The sequence below is a fragment of the Atractosteus spatula genome, chromosome 13 (genome assembly GCF_055471065.1).
Source record: "Atractosteus spatula isolate fAtrSpa1 chromosome 13, fAtrSpa1.hap1, whole genome shotgun sequence".
NCBI classification, from domain to species: domain Eukaryota; kingdom Metazoa; phylum Chordata; class Actinopteri; order Semionotiformes; family Lepisosteidae; genus Atractosteus; species Atractosteus spatula.
In genome coordinates, this window is record NC_142718.1 from 4,202,696 (window position 1) to 4,221,472 (window position 18,777).

The 18,777-nt window shown below is 38.7% G+C and overlaps 1 protein-coding gene across 1 annotated transcript; it reads right to left on the reverse strand.

Moving 5' to 3' along the window:
* Nucleotides 1-511: 511 nt before the first annotated feature.
* On the reverse strand, nucleotides 512-13,941 carry LOC148821681 (5'-AMP-activated protein kinase subunit gamma-1-like). The gene is made up of 13 exons (XM_088930553.1): nucleotides 13,844-13,941; nucleotides 11,389-11,434; nucleotides 10,225-10,331; nucleotides 9,775-9,856; nucleotides 9,291-9,349; nucleotides 8,734-8,779; nucleotides 8,582-8,636; nucleotides 7,724-7,850; nucleotides 6,331-6,496; nucleotides 4,847-4,884; nucleotides 3,304-3,450; nucleotides 2,730-2,896; nucleotides 512-1,457 (listed from the first exon to the last, which is right to left on the reverse strand). Exons 1-12 carry the CDS (start codon nucleotides 13,859-13,861, stop codon nucleotides 2,780-2,782), a joined length of 1,008 nt encoding a protein of 335 aa, XP_088786679.1. The 5' UTR covers nucleotides 13,862-13,941; the 3' UTR covers nucleotides 512-1,457; nucleotides 2,730-2,779.
* Between the last annotated feature and the right edge of the window lie 4,836 nt (nucleotides 13,942-18,777).

Here is an 18,777-nt window from a genome sequence, read left to right on the forward strand (position 1 = left end):
ATGTTTAATAAAGGAAAAGAAACTTAAAAGGCATGTTGGTTTAAATTCACGTCTCATGTGTAGGTGGCGCTATACAATAAATATATTTTTTTTCTTCGCAGCTCTGTGATCGAATTTCCAGACCAAAAATATTGAACACCACAACAAGACTATAATTCACAGAAATCACGTAGACAACAATATCATTCAATCTAAAAAATTATCCCTGCAGCAACCAAGCACAGTGAGAGATCAGAGGTACTGTACTTAAAAATTTGTAAATCTACACCCTTAGCTTGCAAGGTACGCACTGATGAAGCCCTTGATATTTAAGACTGCGGCCGAAAGGACATTGTATGACATCATTGAGTTTTTACTGATATAAAGTGCACAGGACACAGCACCGAGCACAAAATGGAGGTGACACACACATGCGTACAGTACAGTTAGTAAATTGATAGCGCTCTACAATCCCACTTTGGTCACTTTGGTGGTGGTATGATGTGCATCAGTCCAAAAGGCTGTCTATATTCTAAACCCAATATTCAATGCAAAATGATCATTTTTCAATTATTAATGTCAATTCATATTTTTTTCACAAACTTCCAACAGTTCCTGAAAGCCAATCTAGAGGTCAGCTGAAAGGAAACAATAAGAAGAAAACATTGGTGTCTCTGGGGAGAGTTATTTAACAAGATAATGTTGTCGAGTGGGCCGAGACCCATAACTAAGCACACACATTACAGAGTATGAAAAGTTTACAATATTTATACCAGAAAACATTACAGCAAAAGCTAAGAGAGTCAAGGCTATAAAACATCAATTAAATTCAAAATGTCTGACTGATGTGAGGCATATACAGTACTGTATATATTCCACCACACTCCAGCTACCAAAGTACTGTATAAATTACTGAATTTCAGAATTATTATTTTTCCTTTAAAAGTTCTAGAGAATACATACAAATTCCAATTCTATTCAAAAATAGCTGAAGCTGCTAAACTAAAAGTTGGTAACATTATAAGGCAGCCATTTGGTAAACTTCCTGATCTGCCACAAAACATTGACAAACTTCTCCATCCTTCCCAAGTCTTTATGACACATTTCTATCTGTAAGTCAACAGACAATCAAGATTTATTTATGTAAAGTGATTTATTTTGTCCCTTTTCTTCATGGAGTTATAGCTGTCTATATTCTAAGCCCAACATTCAATACAAAATTCTATGTACAGATGTATGAAGTTAAAAAAAAAAACTGCATCAGAGTTAAAAACTGCATCAGTCCAAAAGTTCCAATGAGCCATTCGCCTTTGAGCCAAAGCATGTGAGACTAACTCTCAAACCTGTCCTTAGTACTCCACGAACAAGCCCTCCATCAGAAACTTCAACAAGTCCATTTTGAAAAGCAAAAAAATCTTTCTTCGTCTTAATCCTTCCCAGACTTCAGCGGCTGCAGCTGGATGTGCAACAAGCGATCTCTGAGAAGAGAGTTAAGCAATAAGAATGACTGTTGGCCCAGTGAATAATGTGCAGTTTTCGGTGCTGCTCTAAACTGAATTCTTCACAGAAAACATGATCATGACACCATAACTCTCTACATTAAATAGCGCCTCTACCATCATGAAGTGGCATAGCTAAACAAACTCCATGGAAACTGACAGAACAGGCAGGCAAAATGGACTTTGGAGCTATATAGTGCCATACGTTACCGTACGCACAGAAGCTATTCACAAAGACAAAGAATGTGTAATACAGACAAATTGGAAATGGATACATAATAGACAGGACTTACAAAAGAGAACAGAAGTTACATTAACAACTGTCAGTCTGTGCAACATTATTGAAGAACTAAAACCAATCCAATCCAATTAACAAAAAATTGTCAGGGTTTTTTAGTGTTGATGCTTGATATATTCATTTCAATTGAACTCTCCACTCTCTCCTTCTTTTGATAAGCTCCAATAATGCTTGTAAAATGGAGAGTGTTTTCACAGCTATATTTTTAACAAATTGCTTTGCAACAGGAGTAAACACAGCAGGAAACTGGAGCACCTATCCTAGCAAGGAACGCAAGCATGGTTACAAATGAGAGGTGGCTATTTGACTCGTCTAGCTCGTTTAGTATTTCAGAGCTAATTGATACAAGAATTTTATCCAGCAGTTTCTGAAAAGAAGCCAGAAGGTTCTGGCTTCAGTATCATGTCTGGGAGCTTGTTCTATACTCCTACTAACCTTTGCAGGAAGTATTTTTACATCCTGTTCTCGGTATGAAATCTGCTTCCTCATAGCTCCTCATCCACCTGTGTCCTTCAATTCAAGCTTCACAGCTAATTCTAAAAAAAGTCTACTGATGCAAGGAATGTGGAAACCTAGCTTTAACGCCGACACTACACTTCAAGACCCAGCTAAATGCCTTTTAAGAGCCATTAGCAAAGAAGTTTGACTTAGGAGAGCTCTGATATGCCAGAGCTTACGGTACACACTTTGAGAGAAAAGCAGGCAAATAAAACTTCAGAGAGCTCTGGCTTTCAGAGGAAGAGGGCACAGCTGCAAGAAAAGTGCATTTGCAAAAGTGGTAGCCATTATCAGCTCTGAAAGAAGCTGCAGTGCCATGAACTGGAGAGTGCGAGCAAGATTTGACTGCCACAGACCACTAAGGCTGTCTGCCATACTTTAGGGTGCTCAGGAGGGAACAGCAGCAGCTTCTTAATGCAGAAACAATGGGCCGTTTCAGGCACGGCATTGCCTACCTTCAATGGCAAATGTTGTAAGATGAAGTTGGATGGACAACCCCAAGGAGTTAAGAGAAAAGGGCGTCTATACCTGCGGGACTCAGAACCAGGGCCTGGAGCAGGTCGGAGAGAGAGACGATCCCTCTGACCACGTCGTCATCATCCACGAGAACCAGGCGGTGAACCTGCCCCCCCCGAACCATTGCCAAGGAGTAACGAACAAGGATTAGGCGCGTCTGAGGGTGTTTAATCGAGAACTTGCGTTATAATTGTGTAGGGAGTCTTTCAGGGGAAGAAACAACAACAGCTGTTGTACTGCACTGGTCTGTTTCTGAAACATGTAAACCAGTAAGAAAAACGTATATTTGTAGAATTTAAGTTACAACATAGGGAACGTTTCTATAAAGTTAGGGTCTCCTGAATACACCTCTGGGAATCATAAGGTCCATACATTACACCAACTCAGTTCAACAGAATTATTATTTGATGGCCACAACACCTTATTCATTATTTCCTTGCTCTTCAGGCTCATGCAAGTGAAGGAAGAGGTGCGGATTGGGGAAACTGTTTAAGACCCTGTCGAAACGCCTACCTCAGCTTTGGCAATGCGATCGATGATAGTTTCCAGGGTCTCGTATGGGTAGCATTTGAGCACGCCTTCAAAGCAGTGTGAGCGAGCCTGCAGAGCCTCCTTCACCCTCATGTCTAGGTTGTTGTAGGTCTTCAGAGCAGCTAGATTCTGGAAAAGGAATATATATTTTTAAATAACATCCAAAATAAAAATCATAGGGTGAAGAGCTTTGTTCAAATCCATAGCCTGCTACTTCTAAGTTCAAAATTGAAGATACCATTTCTTCCTAGTGATCCCTTCATCTGCTAGAGCTTTTCTTTCTTTGCTGCTTTCTCAGCTCGTTTGCATTCCTCAGTTCTTGTCTATATTTCACGTTTAGTCATTCCAGAGTTTCTGGAAATTTCTAGTGATAAGCAGCTAAGTGATTCACCTAGCTGCTAAATTAACACGATAAACAAAACATCCTTGTTAGGTTTCCATGTTTTAATTTGCTCTTCTCTACCATCAGATAGTCAGGCCGAGGATCAATCTAAGTCTGTGTACAGAAACTCTCTACTCAGTGAGACACTCAGCTCATTAGTAAACGGTTTCGAAAAAGTCATTAATCCTTGACACATCATACTAACACCCCACCGTAGCTAAGGCCATATTCTCATTGGGTTTCAAAACCAGATTTGTCATATAATACAAGTACAATCACCACTTGCACTGTCTCATAGAACTCTCCCCTGTGTACATGTGAGCCTAAGTGTTATTTTGAGTATTTTGACAAAGGAACAGAGGGTGGTTTTATATAGGCTCAGCAAAAGGGATTAGATAGCTTGCAGTGCAAATATCTACGCAAAATACTTAATACACAAAAACCATACTACCAATGAACAAGTGTGTAACTTGTTAATTATGTTCTTTGGATAAAAGCATGTATTGAATGCAAGCCATTTATAACCACACACTGGCACAGAGTTAGCCTTTAGAAAAATGGGAGCACAGGTATCTCCTGGAAGCTCACAGTCACCCAAAGATGAGGAAAAATTGAGAATAAATTAGCTTTAACAGTGCCGACCTGGAAAGTACTCATTTAAACAGCTGGGGATTTACTGGAGCAGTGTGAATAAAGCCCATTGCTCAAGGGTATAGTGTCAGCAGCACTCAATCTGAATCTGAACCATCAACAGTCTGGTCCAGAGTACTATCCTACTGAACATACAGAAACACTAACAGGAGAGCACAGGTGGAAACTGCATGGAAGGGTATTTAAAACTGAACAGATCAGGGCTTCTTAACCCAGAGGAATTTTGGAACAAGCAATCCAGCCAATGTTATTCAAGCTGGTCCCATTCAAGAAATGGCTCAATGAGATCCTTAGAACAATTAGCTATTAGCTACTCTCATCTGTAACCTTTCCTATGGGCTTAACCTCAACACTATGCTGCTCTCCCAGAACAACAGTTCTAGCCACAAGCACAATATCGAGTTTAATGCAATGTATAACTAAGCTTTGTACAATACGGTTGGAAAAAGACCGTCATTTACTGAAGGGTTTTCATTGCAATACACTACTTACAATCACATCGAACCGGGAGTAGAGTCCCACAACTTTCCCTGAAAAGAAACACAAAAGACTATCAATCAGACTCATCACCTAAGGACAGGCCACACTTTACAGAATAGCAGTACAGACAGTAAATACAGTGCAAGATGTGATATGTGCAGCAACAGCTACAGGATTATAATAGAATGAGCTCAAAACAGCACGCCACTCAAATAAGTCGTAATTGGACAGTAATCAAGACTTCAATAAAAAATATGTGTAATCTGATCTTCTGTACTCAATGTTGCAGGAGTGCAGTTCTGGCCATGACAGTTTGTGGTTTGCAAGGTGGACAGACATAATTCTTGTATCTTGTGTCGACCACCTATTTTTGGCACTCAGATACCACTGCCAGAAAATAAAAATAACCTTGTAGTCATAACCAATGCAGTGCTCTATATTAGAAATCAAAAAGTCCAAGTTAAGAATGAACATGCTACAGTACTGACACTTTGCCACCTTAATGTAGGCTATCACTCATATGTGGAGTGATCGTAGAACTCAAATAAACAAGTCCATGCTGTAGACATCTTAGAAGACAAACAACCAGCTCTCACAAATAAGCATCCAGTCCCAAAAACTCAAAGTGGTTTAATTTAACTACAGAGTAAATGCATTTGTCTCTGAAAGTTTTCTCAGATATTGAGTTTCAAGCATTATGGAATTTGGGACAAAGTAAGTAAATGATACCGCTCAGATAAGACAAAATGGTCGTAATGAAAATTGCGTTCAACTCGACACCATCACACCTGTCAAGAATAGTGGTGAAGATATTTTTATGCAATCAGTATAATTCTTTTTGCATTTTTTCTTTGTGCATTTTTGATAACGTTTTAGATCCTTAACATTTAACAGTGTTCAGTGTTTTGAGTTTTATCTTATTGGCTTATTAACATTATTAACTGCCTAGCTGTGTGATTGTCTAATTCAAGTTTGATTGGAGCAAGGAGTGACATGTTTTCCGACATGAAAAACAACCACTTAAAAATTTAAACTTCATGTCAAAGGTGACTATGGGAACCAACTCTCAGTTGTTTCCCATAGTAGTTTGATTAAATTCTAATGAAGGCAATATGGAGACAGATGTATTAGAGGTTATTTGATGTAATTCTCCTAGCAATAAGCCTGATGGTAAGGATGACGCTGACCGAACCCCCCTCACTTTTATGAGGAATGAGCCAGGGAGCTGCTGCAAGGGTGAAGATGGGGGCTAGGATGAGTATGAGAGAAACACACAAAGGAAAGTCCAGAAGGCAAGATATACTTTATGTATGTAGAAAAGCAGAAGGCGGCGAGATTAGGATTCAGCTTCAGATATCAAATTTAAAGGTCCATTTCGGTTGTTTTTTTTATTTTAAAAGTAGAATTTCACTGAGGCACATATGCCAATATGAAGCAAGTTAGAAGTGAGGATTCTGTGGTTCTGTTGCAGCATGGAGCATTGAAACATACTGTACCTTCATCATTCACAACCGGGAGAGCTGAGACTCGTCTCTCTACAAAGATTGACAGCGCTTGATAAACTGTAGCGTTCTCATGTACAGTCGCAATTTTCTTAAATGTCCCAATTGCCACCTCCTTAATGGTCTTTTGTAGAAAACGAGGCTTAGGAATCATTGATCCCTGAAGAAGAACCGAGAAATTATATTTAGCTATTATTGACCTATTCACAATATCAGAATTGTTTTTGAGTGCCGTCATGCAAATTCAGAAGAAACAGTCTCCTAAAATTATCACGATGGCCCTGTTAATTGGAATTTATTTGTAACCTTTTCCTGTCTGGTAATGCAAGATATCTCAGGACCTTATGTTGTGTGTATGTTCTTCAAGCCAAAATCTGTATCAGATGATAAAGAAGAATGGCAGGTCATTATCAGTGTTCAATGAACTTTAGCATGTTCAATGGAAGCACCTCATTTCCAGGTAAGTTTAGTTTTTGCTTTCCAAAAAAGTTTTTCCATAAACAAATTGAGCCTGCAGTTCAGTCTTAACATATGTTTTGCTGGGCTATTTCCCCTCCTTTAGAAAAGCAACAGCTTTTTAGTTCTGCACTTCAGGTTTTACACTGTTCTCTTCGTGAAGTGTTCTCTTCATTTAACATATTTGTGAATCAGAGTAATACCGCTACATCTCTTTGGTCAGGCCTTTTTTTAGGCACTTGAATGATAAGCTTCATTTTGCTGAGTTTTGGTTTTTAACCAGCAGTTAGTGTGCTGGAATGAACAGGATAAGGAAACATAAAAACCTTATGCTGTTTTAGCATTTTCATCTAAAACCATGCTATCGCAACACAATTTACATCCTCCTTCAGATAAACTACGAAGCAGAGGTTTCCTTTGAGCCAGTTGACTTAATGTTGCAAAGAAACCAAAATTCAGCTTGATGGGAGTAATAGCATATGATTACTTAAAGAAAACACATTTCACTGGGAGGGATAAAAGATAATCACATGAACCTCATCTCATTAGGTTGTGATGCAGCTTGGATATAAAATTACTTAACTACTACTGGTAAAACATTGAGTCTGGGGGTCATCGGTCTTTTCCCACTTTATTCATGCAATCCATTTTCCACCACAGGATGTCTCTTGTGTTTTGGAGGAACAAAAACCTCTCATGCACATTCCCCAGACCGTAATCTGATTCCCCGAGCTCTTACCAAGTGACACATGACTTAATTAAATTGAAATGTACGTCAAAAGCATCACACAACCAAAAAAGGACACATCACACCATCACAAGGCTTCCACCAGTACCCTTACCAGGGCACATGACTTGAAATGAACAGAAAATGCATCCAGCACACCACTCAGAACACAAACCGTCACTGAGAATAATACATTATACTTACGAAAATGTGTAGGAACTTAAGGATGCGCTTGTGTGTGAGGATGTGGAGAACATTCCCTGACTCTGGATCAATCACTGGCAATCGATGAATCTTGTTTTTCAATAAAGAGTATATAGCATCGAACAAGCTGGAATGAGAAGAAGTGCAGGTGAGATGATTGTGATTGGGAAAGGGAGGAGTGCTGTTGTTCACATTTATCCAATTCCATATCCTCACCTTGTGAACCATTTTTGTTTCTACTTTAGTGCTTATGTGACATTTTTTAACAACCCACCAATACTACACCCATGTTGTAACTATTTAAAATATCCTCTGAGCATGCAAAGCTTCACATGTTCACCAAGCAGAAGAGAAAGTAGAAAGAGACTGCCTTCTTGGCGAAAGGTTTTAAGTCTGTAAATGTGTGAAGGAAGCAAAATCTTGTCATCAAGTGTGTGATGTTGTATTATGTATCCTTACTATTCTGTAATGGAATAATTTTACATAATGGGAATGATTATACATGAAACTAGAATGCAGGGTTATACAGGGAAAACCAATATGGGTTCCAAGGGTGGATAATAATCCCAATCCAGTGGGAATATTCAGGAAAATCACTAGATGTGATGCTGTTTAGATTCAGTGTATTGCACAAATGACTCTTTAGAGAGCTTTGAAGCAAGAGTCTTTCTGAAAATGAAGGGCAACAGAGGGAAGAGGGGTTTTTCAAAACGTAATGTCTTAATTTAAAGAAAATTGAGTGACTAGGCATGGCTAGGCATTGAGTGCTATGACTTCATTAATTTGCACTGCAATGTAAACAGGTGGTTATCTAAAATGTTGTCTACATTTTGAGGTTGTCTGAAATTCATCCTTTACCTGCAATAGGGCGTAATGCTGATCAAGGAATTTAAGGAGTATTGTAAGTAAACCTCTGAAAGGAAAAAGGACAGACATGAATGACAAGAGAAAATCTTAATAAATAAGTAATAAATAATAATAATAATAATCAAAATATTTTCTAAAGTCACCTCTCCATGTCTCAATTTTGTGTTCTTCCAGTTCATAAATCTGTACCTGCAAAGCACAAGTAATATTAGAATACAACAAATATACATACTGCAATATGTATGTATATTACAAAATCTTCACAAAGAAATCAGTTCCTACGCCTTATTTAAATTGATGAAGTACACAGCATTAATGCTTAAAAAAATGTTTCTCTAGGAATTTCACACCAAATTAACAATGAATAATAAAGCAATGTGACCCAGCAGACTGATTACAGGGATTTCAATTCTATCACCTTTTCAACAACCAAATTGCCATATTCTCAGGTTTCCCCCGTTAATTAACACATATCCTTCAAATGAGCACTGTGACGAGTCAACGCAGCCCATCTCTAAATGTAGTGTTTATACTTAAAAATGAAAAGTAATTTAAAGTAATTGTAACGCAGAAAGAAAATATTTGAATCAAAGAAGTGTGCTTCTTTCCTGGCCTGTGAAGTGCAAAGGCTCAGTCCTGAAGATTCATACAGCACTTCAACATGAATGATTTGCATACGTAAAGTGAATTGAAGACTCACCATGGGCGATTTGTAGTATCTGTGAAGAATATTGATGAAATCAGTGATTGTTAGCATTCCTGTAAAAATATAAATGCAGCACAGTGCCTAGTATGTAGTACCCATATATATATATACGGTACATTGTTGTATAAGCAGATGAGTTTCAGCGATAATAGCTTGATTACATTTTTCATTTTGATTTATTTTATAGATATTATTTAATTTATTGTTTGCTAAATTTACACAGCTCTCCTTGGGCTACGAGCCACGTAGACATGGAGGATGATACAGATGATCAGAAGGGGTCCTAGTAATTTACCCAGGCCAATTCATTTCACTGTTAAATTATTAAGACTGCCATATCAAAGAGTATATATTCAACAGTGAACATGCCATACCTAGTGAGCCTCCGTATGAATGGACCATATAATTAAATGATCATCCATGCACCTGTTGCATGTCAGCATACTAACAGGGAACAGAAACATCATAGTTCTCTTACCTACAAAACGCTGAATCTTGTTATCCCAAAGAGGAGCTGCCCTCAACCCATTGGCCACCAAAGCAAAGAAAGCCTTCTTCACCTGACCGGAATAGGCGACATGAGGTCACTCATCATTTAAAAGATCTTCCTCTTGCTGAAGCACTTCAAAGTAGTACATACAAAAGCATTACATTTACAGAAATGCCAGAACAAATGCATCCTTTGGTGTTTTGGTCACGTGCTCATTCATAATTACTGTAAGCAAATTAAACTCTTGGTCCTATAGTTCTGTTAAAAATACTTTTAGTGGTGGACAAGATGCCCCTCATATGCAGAAAATGACTAACAGGTATTCAGACTCTAAACATAAGTAGGCCATAGTAGGCCTAAGTAGGCATAAGCAGACCATAGTTTTGATTTAACACAGATCCGATATAAGCTAGGGTGCTTTATATAAGAGACACTTGCCTGCAGGGTAGTGTCAAATATTACCAATTTGGAGCTAGTTGGAATGGCATCATAACAACAGTGACTCATCATAAATTTCATATAGACGTCAAAATCCGGGTCCAGCACTGCAAGAGAAAATGACAAATTAAATTCCTACGGCTTTCACTCAGCTTCTGGAGCAGTGCAGTTGTTTTGTGTTAGGTTGTGCAATGTCTGCAGCACTAGTAAAACATACAGCATTTTCTTTATAAGCAGAAAAATAAGATCAAACATGTGCAACTGGTTGTTGATTCTCCACCCGAGAAGACGTTTACCTGCACATGCATGGTGAATCCTGAAGATCTAAATTGTAAAAAGGAGAATAAGCTGGGACCATAATAGAATAATCAACAAGTTTCAGCCTCAGATTTAGTTTACATTTAGTTTGATTACAGTGTTGAGGAAACATCTGAGAACCTCCTAGCTTAGTTAGTATTCTTATATACTTTAGACCATAAATGTAATAAGAATTTCAAGAAAGTCTTAATGAAGACTTAATGAAGATCACCTGATGCTGCCAATGCAATAGACACTGCATTAATGTAGCATACCCCAAATTCTGCATTACTCACAAATGAATGTTATCCTGCTGTCTTCTTAATGCCTTTGTTACTGTATGTGTGCAAGAATATTTTTAAATCTTTTTAAATTATTTTTTCGTTTCAGATACAAAAGCAATCATATTGTAGTCCCTCTGTACTGTATATCTATTGGGCCACCAGCAGGCTCTGCTGTACTGCTATCATTGCCAGTGCATTGCTCAGTTTAAGACAGAAACTTCCCACGTTTATAGTCACAATGACAAATGGAATTACAGTATCTACACAATAAACAGGGAAACCTCCCTTCTCCATTTTGATTATTATTTCAAACAGAAGTGTGCTTTGATGCAATCAGCATTCATCCGGTTATCATTTCAAGATATAAAAAAGCAACTGCTTTTGTGAAATGGGTGTATTGTTAAAGAAGAGCAGTACCTCATACGTCAGTCAAAATCCCATGATTCAAAATTCTATTGTTCGAGGCAGTGTGGGTCTGTCAAATCTAGAAAGTGAGCATCAGAATTAAAATGTTCTCGTACAACAGAACTTGGTTTGAGCCTGCACATCAGCACACGAGGGAAAAGAAATGTACAAGAGTTACCTTCCATTTTATCTTTCATCACAAGGCCATTATCAACAAAGGGGACCTTCGGAGTAAAGAACAGAAATGTGTTAGAACGTAACACCAAATAACACGCCTCAGAGTCTGGGGTTCTGAACTGGGAAGATCAAAATGAAGCTAGAGTACTCATATCCTGTGGTTGTGGGTGGGTGTTCTTCCCCTCCAGGTGTAGAGCTGAAAATCAGTTTAGAGACATCACATGGGTATACTATGGTTCCATCTCTGTCTTCTACACTCGACATTTGAAAAGCTAGAAACAGTTCTAGTATTTTTCTATAGAGGCCTTAATTTACAAGATGCGTCAATCGAGCAACCACAGTCCCTCAGAGATTATCTGGCTATATGTTGTCCTGGCAAAAACAGCATGTGCTGTTTATTTCAACCTGATAGAATAGCATGAAATGGTATCCACTATTAGACATGCAGGATAATACTTTCTTGTGCAATGCAAGGCTCTATGTCAACTGTACTTACAGCATGTTGTTGTTTATACAGACCTAATCAATACACGAGGCAGTATTGAACAAGCTTGCTGTGCGTTTTCAAGTCACCACCACAGAAAACTGATCTACAGGAGACTTTGAGTTTCATTAGTGAGACATCAGATTATTCTATAATTAATCGGATATTTGAGATAGTAGGTAATTTCACTGATACTAACCCCCTAGTACATAGGTACAAATCATGCAGGCAACCACAAGAGAATGTGCCTCCCATCAGAAATTTGTTTCAGACTACTGATCTCTGACCAGTGCTGTCATTTCCTCAGCCAGGAGAATTACAGTACAAGTATTAAACTCATTCTCCCTTTCTATCTGTTGGCTCGTTTAGTCATTAATATAATTTGAACAACTGAAAATTACTTGGGCTAAGAAAACTGAAACTAACCTGAACTAAGTTTGACAAATCTGTCAATTTATTCGGGGGTCTTGTAGCTCTCTTTTCATAAAAAAAAAACAATCTGGAGTTGCTAATTGGTTTAAGATTCAGGTCTCCAGCAATTACTCCTGTATCCTGACTGGAAAATTCTGTCATTCTAGTAGCTTCCAAGAAGAGGATTGTGGAAGGGTTTAAAAATATAGCATGGGTCAGGTCACCATCTTGATTGATCTAGGTTGCCAGGTATTGTTACAAATGAAATGGTTTATCTGTGTTACTACATCTACCAAGACTGAAGTTGCTCAGCTGCCTAGTCTTCAACCAGGACGAGCTTGAATTTGGTGAGCAAAAGAATAATATAAACAGGAAAACTCCTTTAAATCCCTACCGGCAACTGGGATAATGGAAACTTCAATTAATTAATTCTATTCTTCAATTAATTGAGTTATAATTGATTCAGTACAATAACTGTAATATTCAAGGGATGTTGTTCCTCGTACATCAAGTTCCCAAAAAGTGCACAGAGCATCCCATTGTGAACGAGATGAAACACCACAAAGCAGCACGGATACCTGAATATGTTAGCTTTTTTTTAACTTTGAGTAGCAGGATTGTGTTCTCGTTCACTGTCTTTGGTGATCTTCTGTCTCTTGTCCTGTTGCTCCCCATTGCTTCACAGCTTCTATGCCTTCCAGTCATTTTGTTATCTCCCCTGACTTCTCCTTCTCCTTGTCTACTGTGTGACCAAGCCTGTTGCCTGTGAGCATCTGAACTGCATCATTTTCCGGTGCTTCCTCAAATCTCCACAACAGACCCTAGATTCTGCTTCCTGCTCTGCTCATCCTGACTGTTGCTTTTGCTCTTGATTGCCGTGATCTCATTTTGTTGAGCACATACCTGGACATCGCATTTAATTACCTTTGTGATCTGCCATGTCAGTACTACAGGGCTCCTGTATTCAGCTAGATAAACTACTAAACTTGTTTTTGTATAATGTTGCAATATGTGTCTGCAATTCATTTATTTTTGCTTCGATTGCAAAATGCATTGCATTTAACTACTTGCTGATTTGCCTCAATGTGTCAGCATTGTAAATACAGTACCATGAGCTCCTAAAAGCATGGACAGAAACTTACCGTGGTTTGAAATAGAGTCCTTTTGTGCTACTGTTATCAGTACTGACATGTGTTTCACACCCTACAAGATTAATATAGAAACAGCAATACCTCCTTGAGATACAGTATTGCTCAGAGATCTGAAACACATCACACAGTCTGACATGGGGAAAATTACAAGCTTGAACTTTCGCATCCACATTTCGACTTTGAAACGTCTCGTTCACATGGCAACCTGTTTCCCCCCCCATTATACAAATAAAAGATTGAGCTTTCTCGGTCAGTGGTTTAACAAATACTCTCTGTTCAGTACCTCTGCTTGCAAGAGATGAATTCTGACCCCTGGTCTTTGTTAGACCTCCTCTCTAACAGCAGAGGCTATGGATACAGACAATCCTGCTGCTCATTGAACCCAGATTGGGGGGTTCCTCATACCCTACCTGAGAGAGGGGATCCATAATGGCCTGGCTGATCCTCGACACTTCAGAAATCCCAAAATGCAAGCAGCCCGTCTTTAAACATACTCCAACAGTGCTCACTTCAGGAGCTCTCCTCCGTCTAAATTGGGAACTGCAGCCACTGGCATGCAGAGGAACAGTCTGTCAGGGGGGTGGGACAGAGCAGATGTCAGCGGGAGTATAACACAAACGGCAACAGTGAAGGCAAGAGGCGAAAGGGCAGAGACGGCTGGGAGCTCAGGACTGCAGCCGGTCGAGTTCACGCTGCGTTTCTCTATGTACTGTACCAGCGGTACTAGGGCACTTCAGAAACAAAGCCAAGTGCCAGTCTGATTTCCCAATCTGCTAGTTTGTTATTTTGAAAAGACTTCAGAAGCAAGCCAGGAAACATTTACACAAATGTTGTCCTACAGTACGTCGCCAGCGAGCGGTATCTCAAGCCTGCTTTAAATTACCGCGTCACCTGGATCTCTGCCAGCGTTGGTGATTTTATGGGAGCTGGCGAGGAACTCCAGCTCAAACCTCCAGGGTGGGAAAAAGCTGGCCAGCCAGCCCGCCCGTGTCTTAGATGGAGAGGAGCAGAAATCCTCCTTTGCACCTGTTTATAAAGGTCACCTGTCTTGACTTTCTGAAAACAGCTTTTACTGTCCGAAATCTTTTCGAGTGGCAATAATGTTCTCAAAGAAAAAACCCTCATCCATGGGAACCACTGTTGTACCTCTCTCAGGGGTATTTCTCTCAGATTGCTCCTGCACAATGCCCTATTGTATTTAAGAAAACTGGGTTGCCATTGCAAGTCATCATTGCAAATGAGGCTGAGTTAGCATACCACTTACCTAAAGGTCAATGGAGTTATTAGGGCACCTGGTGAAAACACAGCTTGTACCACAATTTGAACCAGATTCTCCCAAATAAACAGAAGAATGGGCTGTACTACACAAGCCCAAAAGAGACAAAAGGAGAAGGGACTCCTGACTGGCTTATGGAGTTAACCTTCACTTGATCTATGTGATATGATCGACAGCCTAAAGATCACTGGTATGTACAGTACTCTTTTTGCCTGTACTACTGCAATTTGTGCTCAGAAGGATGATACTCAAATGGCTGATCGCTAGGCTCTGGAGGTTGAAGTCAACCTGCGGCATATTAGGTGTCTGTGTGAACTATCCTGTATTACGAGAGTCTATGAGAACTGCCCATCGCCTGACACTGAAGCTCTGCAGCTTGTGTCCCAGCCTTGCAGCACAGAAGGAAGTACAAGCCTGTGCATAGATTCCCGCAGAATCACCCTGGCACCCACTCTATTGAGAGGCCTTCTCTCCTTTTCCCTATCTGGATTTCTAATGTTGCCAGATGCTACGTTTGCCTTGCTTTACAAGTTGTAACTGAGCAATCCGCTGGTAGTTGTGGCACAATGCCATGCTGGCTTACGACAAAAGCCCCGAATGGCACACACCTGGTACTTTGTTGAACACAGAAAAGCAGGGCACATTTCCTTTGCTTCAACTTTCTTCTTTGATTTAGGACACATACAAAGGACATAGACGTGCAAATTTAATCAACTCCTAGCAGCTCGAGCAGGGAGCTGTATCAGCGTGCACTGGCTACGAGCAAAAGAAGCAAGTAGAGGAAAAGAAACACTCTGAAAATTAAAAGGAAGAAACGTTTGGACTGTTAAGCTTTCTTCAGATGTGAGCCTCTCTACTATTGTTAAATTCACATGGGTGGCACCCTTACCATTTCACTAAAACTCCATTTCCGTCTTGAAAAGACACAAAACATTTTTTCTTTAGAAACTGATATGAAACAATTGAACTGAAAATAACCCAGGATGTACTTACAACAACTTCCAACTGAGTTCAAAGGCAGCCAAATAAAATATTAGAAACATGTTGCAGAAAGATGTTCCGTGAAAGTTAACAAGGGAGTTTTAGTATCATGTTCCTTTTGCAGCTAAGGAAATTACAAGGACAGAAAATTACACACAGAAAGCAGGCAAATGTTTTTACATGTGAATGATCTTAAGCTCTCCAATATTAATTGCATGTGCATTTTATTATAAGAACTCATTTATTTAGCTACTAGTAAAGTTAGCTGTACTTAACCACATATTAGTAACTGATCTCCTGTACCAACACTTCAACCCTAAGACACATCACAGGTGGTTTCTTTAAATGGCTGAAGAAATGACTAATGGGAATATAATTTGACTTAGTTGCCAATATGCTTTGAATTATGATACAGCAGAAACAGCTTTTAGCCACACCAATGCTTACTATAGACAGGAATATAACCCCAGTCTATACTGTGTCACCACTGAAGCTACAGTAACCGAGTTCTTCAAATATGCCTTACCTTGACACTTGTTACTGACTTAGCACTAGAATTCTAATGAGTCACTACAAACCCTGCTATATTTAGGGACTGTGACCTGATGGTTATGTGGTTTCATGCTACTCAGAGTAGCTTTGCTACACTGCTGCAACTAAAAAAAGGAGTAATTGTGATCATGCAAACCTTAATAAAATTCACTAAATCCAGAAGAGACATTTCAGCTTCAGACATGACATTCAGAACGTTTCTGAATCAAGCAATTGTATCCTGCCAATCAAAAAGTCCTCCATTTCACTCAGATTTTTTCCATTTCAGACATGTCAGATGTAAAATGGTAGCTAAAAAATATCATGAAGAATAAAGCAGCAATAACTGCTATTTAAAAACAAACCAGTACAACGTTTAGTGTTTAAATTCTCAGTGTACAAATGCTGACCCTTTTATTTAACAAACGTATCCAAGGAATAATAAGGTTTCAAACTTGAACTATAAACAGTTCCCTGGTGTTTACTTTTAAACATAAACGTCTGCTAGTTTGGCAAAATATGTAGGCATCATGCTGTCTCTTGTATTAGTGAAATGCCCCACAGCAGACAGGTTCTCAAAAACATACTTCTTAAAAACATACTTTGTTATTCTTTTTTATTCCAAAAGAATACACATTATAGAATATAATGGGCAATATAGAAAGGCATTGTTTCTCCACTTTTGCTCCATGTTTGAAATCATACACCTGTCGTAAAAAAAAATCCTTAAACATCCATCCGTTGTAACAACCACTTAATCTTGACAAGAGTCTTAGAAACCTGATGCCTATGTCCAAAATAAAGGGTGCAGAAAAGGATTAGATCCTGGATGAGACACTATATCCTTCTCGGGATAGACACACTGGAATAATTTTTGAGATTTCAATTAAAATAGCCAGCATGTCTTTATTGGAGGAGCTGAAAACCTCACTAAATGCAGGAAGACCATACAAACTCCACATGAAAGCTTCCCCAATCTAGAACCAAAACCAGGACCTAAGAACTGCAAGGAAGCAGCACTAACAATCCTGGAAAAAGATAAAAATAGATAAATATTATTACATTTTCTAAATAACATTACTCGGACACGCATCTCATTACTAGAAGAGCAAGATCTGTCACACTGCATGTTTAGTTTTGAAGTTTAATGTAAGGTTGGCGAAAATACTACTGTACATGGCATCTAATGAACAATTATCCACCATCTCAAACAGAGATGTCCGCTGGTATTTGACCTTATGATCTATAACGCAGTATGTCCAATCACTTGCGTTAATGCTCCTCTAAACATGACACCTATAACATAACATGAGTTATAATAAAGCTTGTTTTCTGCACAATCCTAAAAACGTTTATTCAATACAGAAAACAGATGAGTAAACCAGAAGCATAACAAAACCTAGCCTTTGAAAATAACAGGCAGATTTGTTTCATTTTTTCTCTTTTCAATGCATTACAAAAGTCAAATCATTAACAGCACTGCTTAGGTCTGGTCAGCCAGCTTCACAGTGCTATTTCAGGGCTTGACCTGTGGGAACGAGGTCAGTCAGGCTAATGTCAAAATATTCTTTTTCAAACATGGGCACAGATAATGTGAAAAAAACATGCCCTGCTGTCAAGCAGCACACAAATAGCAACACCTTACTTATCCCGTGTTACACAAACCTTTGGGTAGAAAAGATTAGTGCAATAGGCAAACTAACCTCTAACTGCTGTATTGTAGGTAATAAATGAACACATCAACAGGAAACTTGCTGGATATTACATACTGATCAGGTGTTTAAAAAGCACACATGGTGAAATTTAAAAATCTTATGATTACACTACAATGTTCATCTCAAGAACTGCAAAGTAAAATGCCTTGTGCAAGGCTAAATATAACTGACTCCAGACACTGAACTTCTGACCACTTTGCTGAGGTTGTTTAGAGAATTATATGCACATTGATAGATGAGTTTTAGAACAAGATCTCTTTATGTACTATGAAGTTTTTGGTTGTAAAGATAACATTTATCGCTACATTATTTTGAGAGCTCACCGGTCATTTAAAGATGGAAATTCCAGTTAGAAGCATACTGCCTCTTATCTGGATCGTAATGAAGAAACACTTAGAAGCTATTTCAATAGAATTTAAAGATATATACTTATAAATTATATAAATTATAACATTTCAAAAGATTTTGAAAGGGTTTTCACCTTTGCTTAAGGCAAGAGCTAATCTTTTTGATGAATCAAGCCTTGGAGGAATATTCCAAGCTACTGAGTCCCTGAGCACATTCAAATGTGTGAAGAAAACAACCTGTTTCTAATCACTGCCTGAAAGCAAAAGAATACTAAGCACTATGGATCAGCTGACCTACAGCTTTATCCATTAAGTAAATCTTCATAGGCTGTAAAATACAACCTAATTATTGTACATTTGGGTCCCAGGTGAACTAGTCATTCCTGAATGGCTGCTAAAGAAATCAAACTCACGTGAGAACGTCTGTTCCACCACTGATGTTTTTTTTACTTACTCAGTTCAAGAACTCCAGATCGGTGTCATCACAAGAAATG

What these genes read in the sequence shown, in the direction of transcription:
- LOC148821681 (XM_088930553.1), bottom strand. An exon ending in AGCATTACGCCCTATTGCAG is followed by an intron (nt 7,851 to 8,581) that starts GTAAAGGATGAA and finishes TTCTCATTCCAG; the next exon opens with CTTGTTCGATGCTATATACT. An exon ending in ATCGCATTGCCAAAGCTGAG is followed by an intron (nt 2,897 to 3,303) that starts GTAGGCGTTTCG and finishes CGGGGGGGGCAG; the next exon opens with GTTCACCGCCTGGTTCTCGT.